The 20,146-nt window shown below is 45.6% G+C and overlaps 1 protein-coding gene across 4 annotated transcripts in view; it reads left to right on the top strand.

Annotated features, from left to right (window-relative positions):
• The window catches only part of pdgfab (platelet-derived growth factor alpha polypeptide b), a 34,637-nt gene extending 16,558 nt beyond the window's left edge, over positions 1–18,079 (top strand). For 3 of the 4 annotated variants that reach the window (XM_087808427.1, XM_087808429.1, XM_087808430.1), the window contains 5 exons: positions 5,060–5,194; positions 6,924–7,114; positions 15,136–15,262; positions 15,691–15,828; positions 16,653–18,079. In XM_087808427.1, coding sequence (XP_087664553.1) covers positions 5,060–5,194; positions 6,924–7,114; positions 15,136–15,262; positions 15,691–15,764 — 527 coding nt within the window. In that variant the 3' untranslated portion in view covers positions 15,765–15,828; positions 16,653–18,079. The remainder of the gene's footprint in view (positions 1–5,059; positions 5,195–6,923; positions 7,115–15,135; positions 15,263–15,690; positions 15,829–16,652) is intronic. The other variant, XM_087808428.1, reaches the window with a different exon arrangement.
• Positions 18,080–20,146: the final 2,067 nt, after the last annotated feature.

The following is a 20,146-nucleotide window of genomic DNA, read 5'->3' on the forward strand; positions in this document are numbered from 1 at the left end:
GAGCACAACCCAGGGCATGAAAAAGCACACGATCCTGGTCACATCATAGGGCACGACAATTACACGATTCAGTGCACATCATAGGGCACGACAATTACACAATTCAGGGCATATCATAGGGCACGACAATTACACGATTCAGGTCACATCATAGGGCACGACAATTACACAATTCAGGGCATATCATAGGGCACGACAATTACACGATTCAGGGCACATCATAGGGCACGACAGTTACACAATTCAGGGCACATCATAGGGCACGACAATTACACGATTCAGGGCACATCATAGGGCACGACAATTACACGATTCAGGGCACATCATAGGGCACGACAATTACACGATTCAGTGCACATCATAGGGCACGACAATTACACGATTCAGGGCACATCATAGGGCATGACAATTACACAATTCAGGGCATATCATAGGGCACGACAATTACACGATTCAGGGCACATCATAGGGCATGAAAATTACACGATTCAGGGCACATCATAGGGCACGACAATTACACGATTCAGGGCACATCATAGGGCACGACAATTACACGATTCAGGGCACATCATAGGGCACGACAATTACACGATTCAGGGCACATCATAGGGCACGAAAATTACACGATTCAGGGCATATCATAGGGCACGACAATTACACGATTCAGGGCACATCATAGGGCACGACAATTACACAATTCAGGGCATATCATAGGGCACAACAATTACACGATTCAGGGCACATCACAGGGCACGACAAAGCACAAAATCCAGGGCACATCATAGGGCACGACAATTACACGATTCAGGGCACATCATAGGGCACGACAATTACACAATTCAGGGCATATCATAGGGCACGAAAATTACACGATTCAGGGCACATCATAGGGCATGACAGAGCACACAATCCAGGGACATCATAGGGCACAAGAATAACACAATTCAGGGAACATCATAGGGCACGACAATTACACATTTCAGGGCACATCATAGGGCATGACAATTACACAATTCAGGGCACATCATAGAGCACGACAATAACACAATTCAGGGCACATCATAGGGCACGACAATTACACGATTCAGGGCGCATCATAGGGCACAACAATTACACAATTCAGGGCACATCATAGGGCACGACAATTACACAATTCAGGGCACATCATAGGGCACGACAATTACACAATTCAGGGCATATCATAGGGCACAACAATTACACGATTCAGGGCACATCATAGGGCACGACAAAGCACAAAATCCAGGGCACATCATAGGGCACGACAATTACACGATTCAGGGCACATCATAGGGCACGACAATTACACAATTCAGGGCATATCATAGGGCACGAAAATTACACGATTCAGGGCACATCATAGGGCATGACAAAGCACACAATCCAGGGACATCATAGGGCACAAGAATAACACAATTCAGGGAACATCATAGGGCACGACAATTACACATTTCAGGGCACATCATAGGGCATGACAATTACACAATTCAGGGCACATCATAGAGCACGACAATAACACAATTCAGGGCACATCATAGGGCACGACAATTACACGATTCAGGGAACATCATAGGGCACAACAATTACACGATTCAGGGCACATCATAGGGCACAAGAATAACACAATTCAGGGAACATCATAGGGCACGACAATTACACATTTCAGGGCACATCATAGGGCACAAGAATAACACAATTCAGGGAACATCATAGGGCACGACAATTACACATTTCAGGGCACATCATAGGGCACGACAATTACACGATTCAGGGCGTATCATAGGGCACAACAATTACACGATTCAGGGCACATCATAGGGCACGACAATTACACAATTCAGGGCACATCATAGGGCACGACAATTACACAATTCAGGGCACATCATAGGGCACGGCAATTACACAATTCAGGGCACATCATAGGGCACGACAATTACACAATTCAGGGCACATCATAGGGCACTACAATTACACGATTCAGGGCACATCATAGGGCACGACTATTACACAATTCAGGGCACATCATAGGGCACGACAATAACACAATTCAGGGCACATCATAGGGCACGAAATTTACACAATTCAGGGCACATCATAGGGCACGACAATAACACAATTCAGGGCACATCATAGGGCATGACAAAGCACACAATCCAGGGACATCATAGGGCACAAGAATAACACAATTCAGGGAACATCATAGGGCACGACAATTACACATTTCAGGGCACATCATAGGGCATGACAATTACACAATTCAGGGCACATCATAGAGCACGACAATAACACAATTCAGGGCACATCATAGGGCACGACAATTACACGATTCAGGGAACATCATAGGGCACAACAATTACACGATTCAGGGCACATCATAGGGCACAAGAATAACACAATTCAGGGAACATCATAGGGCACGACAATTACACATTTCAGGGCACATCATAGGGCACAAGAATAACACAATTCAGGGAACATCATAGGGCACGACAATTACACATTTCAGGGCACATCATAGGGCACGACAATTACACGATTCAGGGCGTATCATAGGGCACAACAATTACACGATTCAGGGCACATCATAGGGCACGACAATTACACAATTCAGGGCACATCATAGGGCACGACAATTACACAATTCAGGGCACATCATAGGGCACGGCAATTACACAATTCAGGGCACATCATAGGGCACGACAATTACACAATTCAGGGCACATCATAGGGCACTACAATTACACGATTCAGGGCACATCATAGGGCACGACTATTACACAATTCAGGGCACATCATAGGGCACGACAATTACACAATTCAGGGCACATCATTAGGGCACAACTATTACACAATTCAGGGCACATCATAGGGCACGACAATTACACAATTCAGGGCCCATCATAGGGCACGACAATTACACAATTCAGGGCACATCATAGGGCACGACAATAACACAATTCAGGGCACATCATAGGGCACGAAATTTACACAATTCAGGGCACATCATAGGGCACGACAATAACACAATTCAGGGCACATCATAGGGCACGACAATTGCACAATTCATGGCACATCATAGGGCACGACAATTGCACAATTCATGGCACATCATAGGGCACGACAATAACAAAATTCAGGGCACGTTACAGGGCACAACCAGATTAAGCTAGAGCTGAGGTGACCGAAATTTGAGTAATTGGACACAAATATACCCAGAAGGCAACAGCAGTTTGAGCTGCTCATACGCAGGTTAGGGTGTTTCTTTCACGAATGACCTCAAGTTGACGTCGACCTGAGCCTTCGAGACATGAGAAGATAAATAGCGCAAACCAAGAAAAAGTCCCAGTGGGAGTCGAGTCGGTGACCCCGGGAGGTCGAGCGGAACATCGTCCAGCTGTGACGATGAGTCCAGACGTCTACGGCGTAGGTGCGTCGCAGCACATTTCTGTCACTCATGTGTTCAGTGTTGCAGACGAAGGCGTGGCGACGCAGCTTTTGGTGAACTTTAGCCGCGAACTACTGTGGACGAATGTTATTGTGGCAACCAGCACTTATCATTCTTATGCTTATCACACTCGAGTGATACATTTAGTGCACAAACAACACTGTTTTGTTGCAATACTTCTATTTTATTAAGTATATTTCTATGATATTGGACCCTGTTGACAAAATATTTGAGTAAAGAACATTTATATTATCAATAATTTCCTCAGGAATTTTATTTCAGTGCTTTAAGTTTGTTTATTATTTAAAATTATGTATTACTTTACCTACATTTTTCATTATTTGTACATATTTTACACCTTTAACATCTTTTATTAAAACAATGTATTAATTTAATCATAATGATTATTTTTTAACCTTTTTTTTCTCTCAAATTAGCTTTTGCATCCAATCATTTTCCCTTATAATACAAATATAAAGCCATATATTTAAACCAAAAACGTTTATTTAATTCATTTAATATATATTTAGGTTGATTATCCAAGTATAATGCCTCATATTTAATCTCTAAATAATGTATTATTGTTTTGCTTTATTCCCAATATTATAAAGTTTAAAATAGTATTTTCTATTTAATCGATTTCATAACGTTCTTTGCCTTATTTCGATATATTTCGTCCACTTTTTGAACTCGTTTTTCAAACGAAAATCCAACAGGACTCCCTTGCAAACGTGTCCTTCCATAAACATCTCCTCCTCAGTGGCTGCTGACATGTGTAAGAAGAAGGAAATCCCCTCGAGTGACTCTGGTTTGGTCACAAAGGATCAACTCGAGTGGAATGTGTTTGCCTGTGGCCCCGCTTTGTGCGTCTGTGTACACGAGGCTTCGACCTGTTCTAATGAGGAACAGTTTGTGTTTATGTAAAGCGCACAGATTGTGTTGTCCGGGGCGGCAGCGTTGAACTCGCCGACACACACACCGGCACGTAGACCCACCCACTTCGCAAACACTCAGACTCTGCTCTTTGGGGGAAAAAAAAAAAAGGTGGATGAAGTTCACGAGCTTTATTATTTTATTGCTGCCCTGGCACTCGACTGTAATCCACTTCATACTCCGGGGCGGGGACCAAAACAAGTTATCAGATGACTGTGCTGAGCTGGCTCTATGAGAGCACGGCAGGAGAGCAAAACATGCACTTTTCAAAGCCACTGAATGTTCCGAAAAAGTAAACAATTTCAGGTAAACGATCGACTCAAAACCACTAATTAGGCGCCGGGATGATGCCGACTCAGTACCACCTCACAAATGACCACTTTAGCGCTTGTATGTCTGCGAGGACGGCTTGTTTTTTGTGAGCGCTGACTCACCTGCTTTTCTTTTGCTGGGAAAAGCCGGTCAGAACCGGGGGTTGACATGACATCACCCAGAGGGATCCCCCACATCAAGTGGTTTTGACTCACCCGAACAATGTCGGCGGCAGCAGACTGAGACCGGAGCCACACGAGCGGCTCACGTCCGCGGCGGTCGAATAAACATTGTTTTTTTCTTTTTTTATGTGAGATTATTCATGCTTCTGCCCTTCTGTCTTTTGATGAGGTGCGGGAAACGATGTCATCGCGCCGCCAAAGCACCACAAACACAACAACCATCACAAGAACTTCTCCCGCCACCCGAGCTACTACAACGACCTGAAGAACTCGCAGCTGCACAGTCGGCGCAGGAGGAGCATCGGTAAGAACTTCTTAAGTTACACTCCAGCATCTTATCCCCGTTGTCGCCTTTTTTTGGACAAATTATGGAACGGAAATTCAAAATTTTGGTCAATTGCGTTTTTAGAAAGTTGTTTTTTTTTCTAGCAGGAGCCTCGTAGCTCTCGCCAAGTTACACTAGAACTTCTTCACTACCTTATGTTTGAGTGATACTTTCCGGTTAAAATGTTGAGAAAATTTGACTGGTGGACGTCTTCATGAATAGATATACATCTTTTCACGATATTTAAGGTGTTTCCAATAACAGTTCTTATATCCGTGTACTTCCAAAAGTTGGCGGAAACACCAGTATAAGGCTAACGCGGACTTTCCAACTAAGGAGTCTAAAACTGTAGAAAGAAGTAGTCGCCTCAACTAAACTGGTTCTTGGTCCACTAGACGATCTTCTACAAATTTGCCAACGACTGAATCTTTTGCTCTTTGTAGGGTTACCCAAATTTTCCGTAGAAACTAGCGGGGTTCCATCCTTTAAAGAGGACTTAAAAAAGACCTAAAGAACCCCATACTTATTCACCATCTCTAAGATCTAGCTAGTTTTTTAGACCAAGGAATTGTCAAGACTTCAATCTGGATCAGTTTTTTGTCATTGTTGAAAGTGCTACAGATGTCACCGCCTCCCTGTGCATGACTTCGGCTAAAAATCTAAACGACAATCCCATTAAGGACAAGGAGTCGCGTTCGCACCTCTTCACGATTCGGAGCCGTAAAGATCATCGCAGTCGTCTCAACTCTCGGGGTGACACGTTACCCCGATTTGAAAGTGATCCCTTCCTCCTTAATTCCAAACATAAACTGATAGTTAGAGGTTTTGACGGGGCTTTTTTTTAAATAGATAACAAGCTCCGTAATGAAGACGTCTACCCTGTATCTTTGGCGAAAGGTCGGGGGTCTGACACGAAGCTTTTCAATTGGCCGAGGGGGGCGAAGAGAACCGAAGAGAACCGAAGACACGCGCTTCGAAAAGAGAGAGAGAGAAATATATCCCTGAGCGTGGAAATTCCAGGCATTCAAGGGTTTCAAGTTGCGGCTCGTCCGAGCTCTCAAGTGGGATTTCTTCATAAAACACTGCGCCGTACGATATCTGATCGAGGAGGGGAGAGTAGCGAGTTCAGTGTAGCCACGCGTGTTGCTTCAACAACCCCAGCAGCAGGTCGTGGATCGAGTCGCTTCATGCACGCACTCGCTCATCAGATACAGTAAGACGTCTTGGCAGCGCCGCTTCCGTGCAAACATCGCGGCGGCGGCGGCGGTCGCCCGGAAATACTTTTGTCGCCAATCAGAGCTTAAAGTGTCACTTCTTAAGTGTTTTATTCCTTTTCACTTCTGCTGAGGTCAGTTGGAAGATCCCCCCCCCCCCGCCCCCCTGAAGGTCCGGCCTTAGTCACGCCACGTTAACCCCTCGTCGAGGCCGCGAACAATAGAACACTTTCTTTTCTGTCTCTGTGAATTGATCCCAAAAGCTTCTTCAGCTGATATGAGATCAGCTCTTTTTTTTGGTTGGGAAAAAGGCTCGTCTCCTCCACGGCCTTCCAGGAGGGTTGGGGCGTGAGCTGAGGTGAGACACGTCCAGTGAGTCATCCCATAATGAGCAGCCGAAAGGAATGCACCGGCTCGATCATAAGAAAAAAAGTGATGACACTTGTGAGACCGTCGTCAACTCTTCTTCTTCTTCTTCTTCCTGTTTCTTCCAGTGGAGGAGGCGGTCCCGGCGGTGTGTAAGACGCGGACGGTGATCTACGAGATCCCCCGAAGCCAGGTGGACCCCACGTCCGCCAACTTCCTGATATGGCCGCCCTGCGTGGAGGTGAAGCGCTGCACTGGCTGCTGCAACACCAGCAACATGCGATGTCACCCGTCGCGCAAGCACCACCGCACCGTTAAGGTGAGTCGCGGCTTCGACCAATCCAAGAAAAAAATCATATCAAACTGTGCGGGTACTTAGCCTTTTTGAGACCTTGGCTCCTGCTAGAGCAGGCGTGGGCAATTATAATACTTCAATGGCCACATTAGATTCTGTGAATGTTGTTAGGGGTCGCAAGCAAAAAAAAAGGAGAAAAAAAATCCCTAAAGAATAGGACACTCATCGATAAGACCGTGACTTTTATTAAGCTAAATAAGATGCAATTTTATTCTCATATATATATTTTCAAAACATTTCTTCAACTAACTTATAAAAAATGTTTTTGAGGTTTTAATATATACTGGAAAAATTACACACAAAAAGAAAACGGGTGTTAAGTTGAAATGTAAAAGAAAAATAAATACAAAATACATTTGTTAATGCATTAGAACCATTTATAATTGATCATACTTTGACATCACGAGGGCCGCGTGAATACAGTCAAAGGGGCCCCGGTCTGTGCTAGAGGGGGTCTTTACAGACATGAGGAGATTATCAGTTTCATACATTTATGCATATTATGGAGGTAATGAATTGGAAAAAAACACTCTTGCACTATCTCGCCTCCCCTGTCGCTCCCACTATCCCCTCATCACCCAATCCGGACACATGGCATCGAGCCGGCTTTAGTCGTGCCAGGTCCGAGGAGGAGGGGGGGGGGGGGTTGTTGGCACTTCCAGTCAGGATAGCTGTCGAATGGGGGGGGGGGCCGACCCCGGAGGGGATTCTCCTGCTTTTGCTACCAGCACCGGAGCTTCTCCCGTGTCTTGAGAATGTCTGCGTGTCACCAGCTTCTTCACCACCATCTTTCAACCCTGTTTGGATCTTTGTCTTTGCCAGCTCCATGAGTGAGGGGGGTACGGGGGGGGGCGGGAGGGGGGCACTGTTCTCGTAGGCACTTTGGCAGCGGTAGCTAGCAAAACACGTCCTTCTGCTGAGGATCAGCGGAGACAGTGGGGTCCGTCGTTGAATCATATTCCTGCTGTATTTACACTAGAGCCTGTTAGCCGCGGCCAGCTATGGCAGCGATGCGCTTTAAGAGAAGGGGAGACAGACGCCCGGATAAACAGGATGGAAAAGAAAACACTCTGCGTGGTTGCAATTCATTCGCCGACATTGTCTGGATTTTTATTGTCTCTGGTCTTTAATCATTTTGATCCTGCCTGGGCCACGGGCTGAGACATCGCTTCTGCTGAATGTCCATGCAAAGGGATTTAAAGATATCGTGCGAGTAATAAAACAAATACCGAGAACGCACCTGCCGCCCCCTGGTGCTTGGCATGAAGGCTCCATCTTAAGTAGGGTTTTTTCCTCCTCAGAAGTGGAGATAGCGGTACTTGTAGGTCTCTTGCTACACGATCTGCAGCTCGTCACGCTCCATAGAATCTCTCCGGGATCGACGGTGGCGGACAAGACACTGCAGATGGTTTCAGATATTCCTGGAATGCCACGATCCGTGTGACTCTGTCCCCCCCAGTCCCTGACAAATGAGGCCTTCGGGTAGATTGAGTTTTATTTTTTTTTCCGTGCGGTTCTAGCCGTGGGCGAGGACAGGGGGGACGGAGAGGGGGGGCGGCGGGACCGAGGCGTCGCATCCATGAAAAGGTCATCCGCCGGGGCTTGCTCCGGTCAGGAGACATTCACCGCATTGTGTGAGAGAAACATTGTCTGTTGCCAACATTTTTTTTTTTTTCTCGCCCCGTTCCTCTCGGCGTTTTCGGACTGAATGAGGGTTCAGTTCGAGCGCCCGTATTAGACTAGGGCTAAAAAACGCCGCCTGTCCAGCTCAGGTCGAAATTTGTTTTTCCCTCTGTCGGCCAAGGATGGGAAAGGAACACACGGGCTTGTGTTTCTTTCCACCACATGCCACTTTGCATTGGTGGACGTTGACCTTTGTGTGCTCGACTCTGTCTTCACTTTTGACTGCGAACGAAAACTAGAAGAGGAAACCCATTGAACTGTAGACTGTAGGTAATGAATAAGGTGCAGTTTTCTTCTTAAGATGACCTTGTTTTTTCTTTTGATCTGGCTTTTTGCTTTGTCCACACCTTGACCACATACTTGCTCCAGTTTATTTAACCCCAGTTTTCATCATGTGGTTAAGACCAGGTGCCAGGACCATATTAACCCTTTCAAATCCTGTCTTAAAATAACTTTGAGTGCTATCACACACCCCGAGTGGATGTGAGGAAACCACTGAGAGAAAAAAGGCATTTTTATTTAATGATTGTATATATTGAAGTAGTCAAGCAGATTCGTTGGATCCTTTGGGTAGAGAGACAGAGTCCGGTCCGTGAAGTCAGGCAAAAAGGTTTATTAAGAAGTTACACAAGATGTATAACAACGAGAGGTGAGCAGGGCTCTGAGTTACGAGTGTGAAAAAACGCACATATATTCTTACAAGGCCGTTATCTTACAAGGCCGTTGTCTGTCTACTGTTGCACACAAGTCCTTATAAGGTAACATTCAGTTGGTGTTATGTCTGACTAATGGGGTGAAAGTTACAGACAGAAGTTATTGACACGTTTCCTGAGTGTTCGGGCTTGACCTTTATTGAATAGAACACTCAGTGCGTGTCACCCGAACAAATACAGGTGATAAGGTTATGCAAACAGATTGACAGAAATATATATAAAATCCTTAACATTACCCATTAAATAACTATAGAGAAAACATTTAAATGTGATCTTAAGAGCAATATATTTCGAAAAAAACCTCACAAGGGTCACACAAATTCAGCCAAAGTTTTTCACCATCCACAGACAGTCTTTGAATGAAAACCCCGGAGTTCGTACGACTTTCGTAAGCCTCTCTGCAGCGAGATCACACTAAACATAGACCAGATTCACCTGCTCGCGATTCAAGAGCGACGCAACTTTATAACTCCTTAAACCTTACCATGTGATATTTAAAAAAAACATTGAAGGATTCTTAAGATTCTAAAAAAGAAAACACATGGAGCTGCGGGGATGAGTTCACTGAGAGGGAGTGAGACACAGATGGTTCAGTTATGTTAGTTAAAAAAGCGAGTTGTGCATTTTTTCCCCCACATTTTTAAACAAAGTCAAATCATTTAAAATTACATTTAATTCAGTTTTTCTACCACACCAGCTAAAAACACATTAGTCAGACCTCCCACCAAATCAAATGAATCCCAGACGACTTGTTCATATTCGAACTAGTTAAGGCGAGTGAAATTTAAACTCTATTATTCACAGGGGTCTCCAATATTATTGTGAAAAAAACTCTTGTTCTGTGTGGCTGGAAACTTTTGAACCCACTGGAAGCTCATGAACAAGTATTTTCTGGGAGGTCACGGGGGGTCGTCCTGCTTACATCTGTGTAAACCTACACAGAATGTTTGCGGCTTCGACTGTGTGTGTGTGTGTGTGTGTGTGTGTGTGCGAGCGATCGGAAAAGACAGAGTTCGCTCTATGCGGCGCTACATAAACTCCCCCACCGCAGCGCCGGGACAAAGCTATTTGTGTGAAACGGCAGCGAGAGGAAGACGGGCCGCAGAGTAATGAAGTGTTGATGGCTGCCGGGATCAAAGCGGAGGCTGACGGAGGCCAGGGGCGGATGCCGAGTGTGGGGGTCCACACATCTCCCCAGCTGCGAAACACACAGAACACAGTGACGGCTACCACGAGGGGCTTTGAGGGTCAGATCCGGGTGTCGAGAGGGAGGGCAGGCGGCGGTAGCGGTTTTTTTTCAGCGGAGATGCTGACTTACGGGGTGTTTGGTAAGTAATGGACGGTACGACGGTGATACAGTGAGCGTGATTTATGGCCGTCCGAGGGGTCCCCGTGGATACGAGAGCTGGGGGTTTAGATGGGAAAAGAGGGGCCTCCTCGTTTGAAGTCCCTCGCAGCTGTGAATTATTTCCCCTTTGATTCACTGGAGATGAAGGAGGGTTGGAAGGAGGCTGTGGACGCGAGGGCAGGCGTGCACGCCGGAGACCACGGGAGCGTCCGAGCCAAGGGTTCCGGGAGCGGCTGGAAGGCATCAGCGAGAGACGTATCAGCTGTAGTTTAATCATATTTTATTTCCTCCTCTATTTTCCGTCTCTCCTCCCGTCCTGTCCTCCCTTTTTTAGCCGTTTTCCCTTTGACTCCGTCCCACTCCTTCTCGTCAGTCATGGGGTTTTGATTGTCTCCTTTATGAAATAGTTGTTCACTCCCTCGCCCTCGGTTTCCTCATCGCCCTCTCTCTCCGCACCAGCTAATCTCTGTCAGGTTCGACCCTTCATCTTTGAAAATGTAGCAACATGTATCTCGGTGGGAAAAAAAAAAAACCCCACATGGCATCTGGATCTTAAGGAAGCGTTGTGGTGAGGCCGAGATCCACATCTGGAGCCGGGCTGGTCCGGAGCACGTGTAGTGTCTTTTTCTATTTGAAAAAAGAATGTCACCGATATTATTCCCTTCTCATAATAACCCTGCAAATCATGTCTTAAAATACCTGCTTACTTTGAGTGCTATCACACACCCTGAGTCAAGAGTGGTTCGGAGGAAACCACTGAGAGAAAAAGGCATTTTTATTTAATAATTATATATGTATATATATATATATATAATATCCTTAACATTACCCATTAAATAACTACAGAAAAAACCTTTAAATGTGATCTTACGAGCAATATATTTCGAAAAACCCTCACGAGGGGCACACAAATTCAGCCAAAGGGCCTCATGTGGCCCTTAAGCCATACGGCTCCAAAGTTTTTCACCATCCACAGACAGTCTTTGAATGAAAAACCCAGAGTTCGTACGACTTCTGTATGACTTTCGTAAGCCACGGCCTCTCTACAGCGAGATCACACTAAACATAGACCAGATTCACCTGCTCGCGATTCAAGAGCGACGCAACTTTATATCTCCTAAAACCCTACGATGTGATATTTAAAAAAAACATTGAAGGATTCTGAAGATTCTGAAAAACGAAACACATGGATGAGTTCACTGAGAGGGAACTGATATTTCACCGATTTCAGTCCCTTCTCCGTCTCTCACCACGATTCCGAACAAAAGTATACATCCTTGTTTATCCATCTTTCACTTGTTTTCCTTGGAGGCTTGAAGGAAAAAGTTCCCCCTCCAACATGCCCTCATCAGCGCTTCAGGGGGATTCCCAATTATCCAAGACAACAAGGGTGTCTTGACGGTCCATCACAAAGGATGCACTTCCCAGAGTCCACTCACCCCGACCCCCCCCCCCCCCCCCCTGGATCAGATATCATTCCAGTCACAGCCTATTCTCAGGCTTTTTCCAAAAGTTTAGTTTGATTTATACAAAGACAGCGAGGGGCCCCCCTTTTTCCTTTAGGTGTCTTTTCTTATGTTTTATGTGGGAAGTCAATGACGGCGGTTCGGAAGCGTCTTCTGTGGAGTTAAGAAGACGTTAACGATGGAGGTGGGATTGATGGTACGAACCTCCGTCCATCAGTCAAACGCTCGTCCGCCTGTTTTCGCTCGGAGATACATTTCTTTTGCGCAGATCTTCCAGTAACCAACGTCAGCGACGGCGCCCGGAGGGACTCCCCTCAATCTCACCTAATTGAATCATTTCTTCTTTTTTTTTCTGGGATATTTCTTTCCCCCATTTTTTCTTGATAACAATGAACAGTGTTTTTCTTTATCCGTCAGTATTTGTGTCACAGATTTCCCCGGCGTGTAGCCTGGATACTGAATGTTAATCAGTAACACATGAATGTCATCGAAACAGACTTCACGGTCATGGTCGGTCCCTTCCCTTCCTTCAATAACACTTCTCTTGGCAAACACCCGTCCTTCTCCTCCTCCTCCTCCTCCTCCTCCGCTCTATTTATCCTCCACCTTCACCTTCTTCTTCCCTCGCTCTCTCTCAGGATCACTGCAAACAGGCTGCATCCAGGCCAGACACCATTGTTTAGTGTTTGCTCTCCGCATACCTCCGCTGCTCGCTCTTATCTTTCCTCCTCGACTTCCCTCCTGTTGCAGATGAGATACCCGACCGTCTGACATCATTTTGAATTAGAGAAAAATGTGGTGAGCTCATAAAGACTGCGACGCAACGTTATACAAACAAGACCACCTACAACAATGCCACCTAAATAGGTCTCCTAAAAACATTAGTATTAGTCTGATGTTAATATTTACTTCTTGTTCTTTTCGGGCTCAATTTATCTTCATTATCTTAGTTATTGTTTCACAAACGAATTTCAGTTTTACTCTTTATTATTTGACATCCGTTATCTCTCTCCTTTATCTTATCTTAAACACTTTGATTTTGACTTGCCCATTATTTACCTGGGTTGGTCAAAATGATTGGATGTTTTATATCATGTATTTCCTTTTTTTTAACAAGAATTCTGACCCGCTCTAGTAGAAGAACTCACATTTCCCCCAATCCTTAAAAATTGTCTTCCAGTTTCTTTCAGGATAAATTTAGAAAATTCTGGTTCTTACTTTCAGAACTATTCATGGTCAGACTCCTCCTTACATCAGTGATCTGATCCAGCCTTACACCCCAGCTCGGGCTCTGAGGTCTGTGGATCAGAATCTACTGATGGTTCCTGAACACGGTTCAGGACCAGAGGAGAGAAATCCTTCCAGACTGTTGCTCCTAAGCTTTGGAACGATCTTCCTCTGTGTTTGATGATCTACTGACTCCTTCAAGAAACATCTTAAGACATTTTTATTTGTGCAGGCTTTTCCTTGATTTTCTTGGACTCCTGTGTTTGTCTTATGGTGTCTTGACCATTAAGAATCTTTAAATGTGTAGCTATTTTCTCTGTATTGCTTTTGATGGTTAAAGCGCTTTCTGACCCTGGTCTAGAAAGACTCTTTACTAATAACTATTACTTACTTATTATTATTATTAAAAAAAAGGGACCTACCCCACATTTAATTGTTATTGTCTGCTTCAAACTATTAAAGAAGTCTCTCATCCTGAATATCTTGGGGAAAAAAGTTCAATGTTTGGCAGACATCGGCCTCAACATGCTTGGGTTGTGAAGACACTTTGATTGGCAGGGCTACTCTATCTCTCATCACCCGGGGATCGGTATGTTCATTTATCTGCATGACTAATTCCGTCCAGTATTGGCAGCGATCCATCGCCTGAATGGTGGAAGAATGCCGACTGTAAAAGAGTTCTGCCAGATCCCTTCGCGGGCCAATATCCTCTCTTGGAACCGAAGACATGGGAAGAAGCCGATATTGTTTCCATGTGGTACTCCCAAGGTCACCTGGATCAAAGATCAGAAGGAGCGCTTCCTCCGAAAGTTACACAACGAGATCGTCGTAACCTCCACTTAACCTTCTGTATCCAGCTCTCTGTCTAAGCTTTAATCAACATTGGCCTATTCAAGAGGAGCGGCTCTTTTTGCTGGTCCAGGATCTGGGTGGGAAACGGAGGTCAGATCTGTTGTGTTGCCCTGAAGAGGCTTTAAGCCGGTTTCAGGAATTCCTGCTTTGTTTGACCAGATCGGCGCATTAATCGGGCGCCTCGGCTGTAAACCGTTTTGAGCGACGGATAATCAAAGCGGGTCGACTTGTCGGGACACGGGGAGAGTGAGTTTTGAGGTGTGTGTGTGTGTCTGTCTGGATTTGGACGCTTCAGGCCTTAAAATCAGGAAAAAGGGGGATCTCCCGACTTCTCTTCTCCTGCCAGGGTAAACCTTTCCCGAGGGGCCCCCCGAGGGCGTACACTTCTCCTCCGCCTACACTTTATCCCTCCTCTGCTATTGTTTGAGCTCGCCGGGCCGGGGTCGTGAGCTCCGTTCAATATTGACACACCTGATCAGCAGTGAGCACACACACACACACACACACACGTCCGATGCATCCGAAGGAATGCCGCCGTCACACTCCAAACACGTAAAGTGTGTCACTTTTTATGAATCAGTATCTGAAGGAGTGATCCGTCAGCGGTGCCGCTCGATGAAGTTCATGAAAGAAAAAGAGTAATGATGCCACATTTGTCACTGACTCTCTCTCTCTCCTCTCTCTTCCCGTCCTCAGGTGGCGAAGGTGGAGTACGTGAGGAGGAAACCCAAGCTGAAAGAGGTCTTTGTGCGGTTAGAAGACCACCTGGAATGCGTGTGCACGTCGCAGCATCACGCGCTGGAGAACTCGGAGGCAGAAACAGGTAAAACTTCCGCAACACGTCAGGTTTCCTTTTGTCCCCCCAGTGGTGGTTCTTCTTCCTGCCTGTCTTCTTCGGCTTCTGCACTGAATGACCCCTTCCTGCCTCCTGAGCGGTCGCTGTATATCTCAAAGTGTTTGCGCCTCGTAAGAAGGATGTGTGTAAAGTTTATGCCGGGTGTGTTAAGCAAGGGGCGTCCAAAGGGCTGCATGACGGCAGGTACATCTGCTCCGAAAGCCTTTCTCTCGGAGCAGATAAGCGCCCGTGATGTGAGCTGATAAGGCGTCTGAAGTATTTATAGTGTCATATCTTTGCACTCTCTTGCTTCTGTCCCCCGGAGCTGCCGTGCCTCTTTTTTTTCTGTACCATAAACCCCCTTCTCGCTTTTTAACCCTCCTTCCTATCCACCCTCCCTGACTTTGTGTTTTCAGGCCACCGTAGGGCTAAGGGTAAAAAAAGGAAACCTAAAAAGCTAAGGCCCAGCAAGGATTTATTGCCAACATAAAAAAAAAAAAAAAAAAAGTTGAACTCATTACCCAAAGTCCACTGGGGGAGCTGTGGATGAACAGGTAGGACTTTGGCACCGCGGTGCACTCGCACAAGTTGGCACTGCTCTGGTCCAATGAAGGGGAGACGCCTGCAAATCACTGTCACCAATCAATTCACCTTCTCCGCTCCTCTCAGTGTTGCATGCTGATTTTGTTTGGTTTGTTGTTTTTTTTGCCGCTTGCTAAGCATGGACACATTTTTTTTGTCACTGTCTCGTGCATGTTGTTGTGTTGCTGGGAAACGCCACCACCGAAAACCCCTTCACATCCAATTTTTTTGACTTACTTATTGAAGTAACTGAACACAACTTCTGAAAGAGTCGTCTCCCGGTTACAATCCTCATGAAGTTAAATCGTATTATGTATATCCTAAACTATTTTAGGCCTTTGTGATGTTCATAAGAACAAGCGTCTGAGCAGATCCAAGACGTCTCAAACTTACACTCTCTCTTTTGTCCGATGGTTAATCTAAAGTAAAATGGGCAATAAAAACCAAGGTATACTGTTGACACATTTAAGAAGATAAGGTAAAGATGCCCCTCTGATGTTAGTGGAACGTTGCTATATATATATTCAACAATTGCTCAGAATATATATTAAACTCTGAGGCCATTTGAGCCCATTAGGTGGTTCGTTTTTTTGACAATAGCAACGTAACCCCCTGAGGTTTGTCGGAGGAATAGATCGTCTCTTAAAACCTTAGACCAGTAATCATAGTTCTGAGCACTGTGTGTGTTTTTTCGTGCATGCTTTTAAAGGGACACCGTTGATCACCGTGTTTGCTGGTCCGATACATCTGAGCCGTTTTACTTATTTCGTCTCTTTTTTTTTTTTTCCCCTCGCAGTGGACGTGAGGTGAGAGCAGAACACGAGACTCCAGCGTGGGAAGGGACCTGAGCAGAGGGATCTTTCCTGTTGTTTTTTAGATAAAAAAAACACAACAAGAACAAACAGCATTTCTGTAAAAACTGAAAGAATAGAATGCCAAAGGTGCTTTTTTTTTTTGTTGAAAATGACACCCCCCCCACCCCCCGGGCGGGCCACCAACCACGGCCCCCGACTGAACACTCGACGTGGCGGTCAGGCACAAGGGGCCAATGGAAGAAAATAAAAGGGATGTATGTTGATCATTATGGATGGACTTTTTTTCTTTTTTTTTATTATTATTATTACAACGCCGCCAGGAAGCAGTTTGGATCCATCTTTCGTGGACGCTGTGTTGCTTGGACTGTGAACAAAAAAAAGGATGACCTCCAGCTGGGCAACATAAAAGTGCCCATCCCTATTTTTTACACAACACCCGCGAGGAAGAACACTGGGGAGATTCTGGGGGAAAAACAATTGATTTAAAAAAAAAAGTTTTACACTCCTCAAGTGTTTGTGAATGTTTGCCCGGAGGCACCTCGGACAGTGCTCTCACGCCTTGTACAGTGAGAAAAGATGTGTCGCTACTTTAAAAAAAACTATTTATACTTTCTGTCTCTTTTGGTACACGCAAGCGCTCTGTGTGGTCACGGTCCTCCAATGTTTGGTGTCGGAACGATGTGTGCGGCGAGGAAATGTTCGGGAGTCAGAACAGGAAGATGCTTTATTTTTGTTATAAAATATAATATGCTTACGTATATCCAAGCAGGAATTTCTTTTTTGTTGTTGTTGTTGTAGGATGTGTCTGTGTTTAATCCAGTGGAAAATGAGGTAAAACTGACTTCACTCTTTGGACCCTCACTCGTGTCGTGTAGCGGGTGTTGCTACTCAAGTCGTCGCCACTGGTGTCGCCCCCCCCCCCCCCATTTGTTTGTTACAGCGTTAGATGCCCAAACCTTTTCTCTTCTTCACCTGCACCCGCGGAGGGCGAAGTCCGCCCCGGCCCGGGTCTAGAGAGTGAATAAGTAAGCAAAAGCAAACGGTGCATGAATGGGCTCCTTGTGGAGCCGAAACCTTTGAAGAGACTCACCTTCGGAGGACAAACGCCGTCGGATCACGAGAGGAACAACAAGCGTTTCCTTCAGCAACAGTGATGAATGTGTAACCAGGCCGAGGAGGAAGTTGTCGAATGTAAAAAAAAAAAAAAAAAAAAAAAAAAAGTGTGAGTCACTGTGAATCAAACATCTTGGTGTGATGGCGTTCTCGGCGGGGCGGGGGGGAAGACCACGTGCAGCACTGCTCAAGAATGTCATCACCTTTCTCCATTGGATTAAAACAACAGTGATCATAATTTATATATTTATGTTTTCAACAATAAATATATTTCTGCAAAAAAAAACGGGCTTCGGTCGGTGAATCTTTCAACAGTCGCTTCCTGGAAGAACTTCAAATCTGATATGGAGTCCAAAGGTCCAAAGCATTGTGGGTATTAATTTACCAATGAGGAAATGAGTTCAACAAGGTTTTTATAAAATCATTGAACTCAAAATCTGAGTCAGAATATGTTATTTCCTCACGACGGTGGATTTGAGGCCCCTAAAGAAATTCTAAAATAACATTTTATTACCAAATTTCCCATTATTCCACTGTTGGAATTTCTAAATAAATATCCAAGTTATCTAGAAAACTTTCAATTAGCTTTGAGTGACTGCCGCTCGCCCCCCAAAAATGACATGGCGGGCTAGATTTGGCCCCTCAGGCCTGCAGTTGGCAGTGCCAGCCCTGCACACGCTCCTCACACGACTCGTAAACAACAATCAAATCCATTAAAAAACCTTCAATCCCGCTTTTATCTGCTCTCGATTCACTTGATCTTTTGTTCCCGGCGGCTCGCTGAGCTGCTGTCTCTCCTCGGCCCTTTCTCTTTTTCATGTCCGGCGCTTCTCGGGTCCGACTCCCCGCCGAGGTAATAAGCGAGGCTGTATGGCCGGGAAGTGCCGAGGAGTGGGACTTTCATGTCACTTAGCTCTGGGATTAGTGGGAGCTGCCTGGTCAGGGGGGAGGCAGGGAAGGCGGGGGTAAGTAATAAACCCCCCCCGCGCCCCCCAGCATCACCTACCGTCGTCTGCTGCTGCTGGTGGATCCTGGACTAAAGCCTCCTGGACTCCTGCTCTGCCAGCAAGCCTGGAAAATCTCACATTTCCTGAACACACCACCTTCATATCCCTTTGCTGTACAGCCCGGAGCAAACACACACACACACACACACACAACCCTGCTTTATCACATTATTGCACTTGTGAGTCGCTCCGGCATTCCCTACGCGTCATTCTCCCAAAGACCGTTACCATCAAGTTTTGGGGGGCGACCGAAGACTCTGAATCTTTCACCGGAGACGATGATGTTTTAAGTCGGGCGTCTTCAAAAACGAGGGCCACACTGGGGTTTGCGGAGAGTGTGAAAGGGAAAGTGGACGGTGAGTGTAAGTGGTTGGGATATTGGGGGAGAAAAGGGGTGAGAAAGCGAGACCGGAGTGGACTCAGGATGTGGGTAATCGGCACCAAAGCAAAAAAAAAAGGGCAGACAGGGCAGCACTAAGTGGACATGCTTTCATAAACAATGCCTGAGGGGGATGTAGCGGCAGACAAGGTGTAAAGAGGGGTGACTGAATAGACTCAGTGTGTGTGTGTGTGTGTGTGAGTGTGAGTCTCCGCATGTGTGTGTGTGCGGTTTAAAAATACAAAGGAGGTCTCCCGGTGTGAAACATGGACCATTGGAATTTCGGGGTTTCTGCCGAGGGTAGCCTGCGACTTGATGGAACTGATTGGACTACCCACAATGCACGGGGTCAGAGTTCATGGCTCACATATGGGGAATGCTGGAGGTGTAAAGTGGACGATGTCGAGTGTCTTCAAGCTATCAACAAAAGCAGTTACCGAAGATAGCACGCTAACAGGCTAACCTCAATGTACAGATACGTTTTTTTTACTACAAAAAAGAATCCATGGCTAATATTTCGACCTTCTAATCGAACAAGGGTCGATAGACATAAAAGTTCTTCCCCTTAAATTCCCATTTAAGGAGCTACGATAATTTCAGTCAGGATGACCAACCAAAAGTCTACAAATGTAGTTTTCTTTTGTTTTCTAACAATTTGTTAACATTTATCAACTATGTCCTTATTAACCTCCCAAAAAACTCATTCGTCCCCAGAAGTTTAGCACCATTTGGGTCATTCCAAATGACCTGGCGTGCCAGGTTTGTCCCCAGTCTCTGATTGTCACAGCGTATATCTGGTTATTAAAACATACTGTAAATGGATACAGAACAACTGCATCACTGGAGAGAAGTTCCAGAAAAGCTTTCCCTGGTTTTAACTTAGAAAGCCGAAAGATTCCGACCTCGGAACCAAGCGTGACCGTTTCCTTCCCACGTTACAGATCTCGTAACCTCTGCGTCTTTACTTGCACCCCTC

This window comes from Callionymus lyra, chromosome 15 (assembly GCF_982586985.1).
Source record: "Callionymus lyra chromosome 15, fCalLyr1.hap1.1, whole genome shotgun sequence".
Lineage (NCBI taxonomy): Eukaryota > Metazoa > Chordata > Actinopteri > Syngnathiformes > Callionymidae > Callionymus > Callionymus lyra.